Source organism: Triticum aestivum, chromosome 5A, assembly GCF_018294505.1.
Source record: "Triticum aestivum cultivar Chinese Spring chromosome 5A, IWGSC CS RefSeq v2.1, whole genome shotgun sequence".
NCBI lineage: Eukaryota > Viridiplantae > Streptophyta > Magnoliopsida > Poales > Poaceae > Triticum > Triticum aestivum.
Window position 1 is genome coordinate 327,221,634 of NC_057806.1, and position 5,133 is coordinate 327,226,766.

A 5,133-nucleotide genomic window follows, 5' to 3' on the forward strand; every position below is an offset into this window, starting at 1 on the left:
CAAGCGCCGAGAAATGGCTGACCCCGGGACTCAGATTAGCGCAAACCGAGAACCCTCCCTGGCTATCCCCACGCAGGGTACTCGCAGCGGCTCTGGTCCATGGAATACCGAGAACCACTGACCGAGCCGGGTACAACCCGTGTACCGGACCGAGGAAAATGACCCAACACACGCTTAGCAACCCCCTCCAAGCCTAGTGGTGGAAAGAGGCTCATGCCCACGCAGGACAGAATGATACCCGCTCTTACCCAACACAGGAAATGGCCACGCAGAGGAAAGACATGATATACCACAAAAATGTGGCCCCAGGCATGCCTGCAGCCCGGGAGAATATCTGGTGCACTGGTGCTTGTGGTGCTACCGGTGCACCGAACTCAAGTTGCACATTTTAAATGTTTGAAATTTTTTGAGAAAAATGTAGCACATTCAGACAATATTAATGTAGATTTCACAAAATTTCAAGTGGAAAATCAAAACACAGCTACTAAAGCAAAAATGACAAATTCAATACTGAATAGTACATAACATAAGTTGGGCTTTAGATTTGGCCTATTATTACACTAATGTCAATTTTGTCATTTTTGTATCTCAAAAAATATTTCGAATTTTTATACGAAATTTTGTGACGATATACATTGGTGTTTTGTCAATGTGCTAGAATTTTTTCAGATTTTTTAAAATGATGTATGACATCCGGTGCACCGGTAGCACCATAAGTGTGGGTGCACCGGATACGTTTCCCCTGCAGCCCACCCGTCATGGACCCCAAGAACGTCGGCTGGGTGAGAAGTGCCCATGAAGATCGGACGTCAGGGGGCGCAAGGAGCCAGCGGCGCAAGACACGCGTGGATCGAACAGCGCAGGGGACACTCACGACCGAGGATGCCCTCAGGAGGCGAGTACTACAACATCTTTTATAGGAGTAAAGCGTCTCACATTACGGGACGGAGAGAGTACAAGATTAATAGGTGCGCTTCATGTTATAGTGTCTAGTATGACTGAGCGGAGCATACAATCATCCATTAAGTACAGTGGGAAGTGCTACCTGACGCCAAATTGACAGGAAACAAACTTCTGCAAACATAATGGATGCTGACTGGCATCCAACTGAAGCAAATATGCATCGTATGACCAAGTTAGTGGGATATTGCAGATACTGAAGTCTCTGTGGCTCCTCAAGGAGGTATCACTCGTTAGTTACTACTAGTGTTTCTTCATTCACATCAAATGCTTTCCTTGCTTGCTTGAGCTCTTCATTCATGGAGAGTAACTCAGTAGAGCGGTGCAATTTCCGCATATCCTACATAAACAAGTGAAGTGTGAATGCTTAGTTTTGGCGAACTCTGGTGGCACAAGTGAAGAGGAAATCACATACTCTTGTGAAATTCAGAAACATACCTTTCTGATAAGGTAAAGAAAATCCTCTGTCAAGAGCTTTCCCCTCTTTGAAGCCACATTCTCAGCCTTGTGGACCTGGGAAAAGGCTGGATTCACTCAGCTATGGAACCATTAACTATTCTTAAAAAAAACTATGGAATTATAAACAAACTTGCATAACTGGCTAAATATGCCGTGACTCTGGATTTCTTGGTTAAACATGAATGGATTGTGTTGAAAGTTGTGTCAGGTAGATGGTGCTCATTTGTCTACGCTACATTTATTCAAAATCACATTGACTCACTATCGTACAGTGCAAGATGCTTAATCAAGAAAATCAGTTACCTAATCGTATCTGTTTGCATCTAGCCAAAACTTCCTCAGTTTACTTAATGGACTCTAGTGAAAAGAAGAATAATGGTTCAACAGATCACGCAACCCTCCACAAAACCTTTCTATGTGCGAATAGTTTGTACTCCCTCTGTAAAGAAATATAAGAGCGTTTAGATCACTACTCGAGTAGTGATCTAAACGCTCTTATATTTCTTTATAGAGGGAGTATAATCTTAGCAGGCCAAACATAGGCAATTAGCGTCTGAGCCCGGGTCATCTGCACCCGATGAACAATAAATTCACAAAAGGAAAGAAAAAAGAAAAAAAATGCTGATTTTTTTTACATCAAAGATGCTCAGGTGCACAAGGAGTGTGCAAATTTTCATGGTGTTTGGACATTCCAGGACCTCTAGGCAAAAAGGGAAAAATCGGGTCCAAACAGTGTTCTTTTTCAAAGTTTCTTTCACAGATTTTTTTTTGCCACAAACTCCTTGAATGTCCAAAAATCACAAATTTTTGCACACACATCGCGCAATGGAGCATCTTGGATGCTAAAAACATCAGATTTTTTTGCTATTTTATTTGATTTACTGTTCACACCAAGGTGCAGATGCACTCGCCAAACAGAAATTGCATAGTTGTACAAATGCAAGAAAAACTTACGAGGTCAGTAACATATTCTACAACAATGTCCTCCACAAGTGCAACTGTTTCAGGAAGTGGCTGCAAAACCAGCGAAAAGATGAAGTCACTTGCATCTTAAGTGCAGAACGCCTAAGCTTTAGAATGAGAACGTGTTCATTTTACTGTCTTATTCCTTTTTGAGATCCTTGGTAGGAGCATTTCCTATTTATTTATTATGCAAAGAGTGAAAACAAATTATTACAAGGCATGTCAGGCTGCCCACACAGCAGTGCCGGAAAGAAATGAGAGGCAATAGATGCTAGCTGGCAAAAAACTATGGGTTTCTCTAGGACCTGCCCAACAGAAAGGCATCCGGTTAGGCCAAATGACCAGTAGCTACTCATGACCAAAATATTAGCAGTTCCTTCCACAGATTTAACATAACATAGATGAACAACATGCATAATTTATGAGGTTCCTTGTCGATTTGCATGAGACCACTATCCCCATATGAACTGACACTTGATAGGGATTGGTTGTTGTCTGCTTGCAAAGGCGTAAGCTAAACAACAACCAAAAATCATTGATAAACACAGTCTAAGAAAATGTGTACCGCTTCCAGTTATGTCCCTTTTACTTTATCTAAAGATATTTCAACCATTAAATATTAACATGGTAAACCCACGCCGTGTTTGCTACAATCCTTCTTGCAAAGTGTCAGTTATCACCCGTTGCATCCTGAATTTCTAAGTAGACAACACTGATTGCATTCTGTTCTACAGATTTCTTATCCGAAAAATAAAGAGAGAATTGGTCATGGATCAACTTACATTTGGATCGTCCCCAAACCCATACATCATGTGCTGCACTGCAAGAATACAAATAGAAGTAAACCATAAGTATGGAACTTAAGGAGAAAAATAAACAGAAAAGAACTCACAATTCAGAATGCCTTACGGTCTTTCTGGAAGACGCTACGCTTGCGCTTAAGGCTCGATGCAGCTGCATCAGCAACGCTGACGGAGTGTGGTTGGTGAGAAATGGACGCCTGGCCCGGTGCCAAGGCATGCGCTGAGGGCTTGGGCTTGCCCACCACAGGCATGGACGGGGAGGAGTGATGACAGTGGCCGGAGGCCCCTGCCGTGGCCGAGGACTTGGACTTGGCAGCCGCAGGCGTGGCTGGGGAGGGCTGATGGCTATGGCCCGAGGCCACTACCGCACCCTGCGCAGACGACTTGGACTTGCCCGGCGCTGCTGCGGCTGGAGCAGGATGATTGCCGCCAGGGTTCTGCATCCTACCGTCAGGGGGGTGGAACCGAGTGATGAAACAGGGACAGAGATTATTTCGGCTGGCTCTTGCTTCGGCGGATCACAGGGAACAAGGCAGGAGGTTTGCGGGTCAGCGATTTTTATGGTGGCCTCAGCCTGCGCAGTTGTATGGTGCAACCTGAAATCAGTTTGCAAACGACAGCAGCAGATAGGCAGAATTTTGGTGGCAGAATCACAATGTTTTTTATCTTGCCCATATAGACCACATTTTATCTATGGAAGTTTGCAATTTGCAAGAATTTATAAGCAAGCACCTAACACTCGGATGAACCATGCAATTAGAGGTGCGACACTAATCCAGCGCACCATCCAACATGTCAGCTCTATTTTATCTTGCCATATAGATAAGCTAGAGCATCATATGATGGGAGAAATATCGAATAAGAACTAACAAGTGGAGATCAGCAATCTGCAGTGAAATTCACGACAAAATTTGCTTGAGAGAAAAATAAGCACAACCAAAATAATGAGCTCATATCACTACCCAAGCCCCCAATATTTCTTTGAACTGGATGATGCCCCACATATTGCCGCAGGAACCACATTAAAAGAAATGCATTAAAAGGTGCTTAAAACAACTAAAGCTAATGGAAAACAAATGCAAGTGTGTTTGGGCTTTACATTTTTAAAACAATAAAACCTACAAAGTATCTGATTTTAACAAAGATATTTTTTTAATTGAACCTAACACAATGGCAAGCATGAATTATATATTTTGCTCCAACTTTCCATGACATATGCCATCCATGACCATGGTAAAATTAACGCAATAAAATTAACTTGTGACTCACATGCATTCATGACTTGATTCCCCCTATAAAAGACATGCGTAACCTGATTGGGTGGCATGGTTTGCATGGATGGATTAATGCAAAGAAGTAACATATGAGTACATGTCACACAATTTCGATCGGATGGCTATCAAATATTGAGGTGAATGTGCAGAGAAATATACTAGTGGAGGCTATCTATTTAGAAATAGAAGATTAACTATGCTACAATTTAACACCCTGCAATGATCATTCAACTGTTAAGTTGCATCAAAATAATGTATGGAGCGTAGCAAAACCAACAGTTCTAGCATGACTACCCTGTCAAATTCCCTTTATCAGCAGCACGGGAAGTTGGGTATATCCAAACAAAATCATGGAGCCATCGCTCGTATTTTAGAACACACACCAGCGAGCACGCGCATCATCCCACATATACGCCCCAGTGGCACTGTGGCAGCGTGCATCAAGAGAGCAGAACGAGGGAGGGGAGGAACTGAGATACCCCAATGAGGGAGAGGAGGCAAAGCAGGACGGGGGCGTCGCCTTCGGTAGCGGGACAGAAGCAGCTCGGGGTGGACAAGGCGATGTCTACGCGGGAAGAAGACGGGGCTGGCGGCGTTGTTCGTGACTTGTGCTTCGCCGGCCTCGGTGAGATCGGGGCGTCGGTGTCGGCGTTCGGGACGGAGGCGGGAGGAAG

The 5,133-nt window shown here is 43.8% G+C and overlaps 1 protein-coding gene across 1 annotated transcript; it reads right to left on the reverse strand.

The window, feature by feature from the left end:
• Positions 1-999: 999 nt before the first annotated feature.
• Positions 1,000-5,133, reverse strand: LOC123103185 (transcription initiation factor TFIID subunit 13). Its single transcript, XM_044524688.1, has 6 exons — positions 4,939-5,133; positions 3,292-3,759; positions 3,165-3,202; positions 2,374-2,433; positions 1,399-1,473; positions 1,000-1,300 (listed from the first exon to the last, which is right to left on the reverse strand). The coding sequence occupies exons 2-6, from the start codon at positions 3,626-3,628 to the stop codon at positions 1,187-1,189; spliced, it is 624 nt and encodes a 207-aa protein (XP_044380623.1). The 5' UTR covers positions 3,629-3,759; positions 4,939-5,133; the 3' UTR covers positions 1,000-1,186.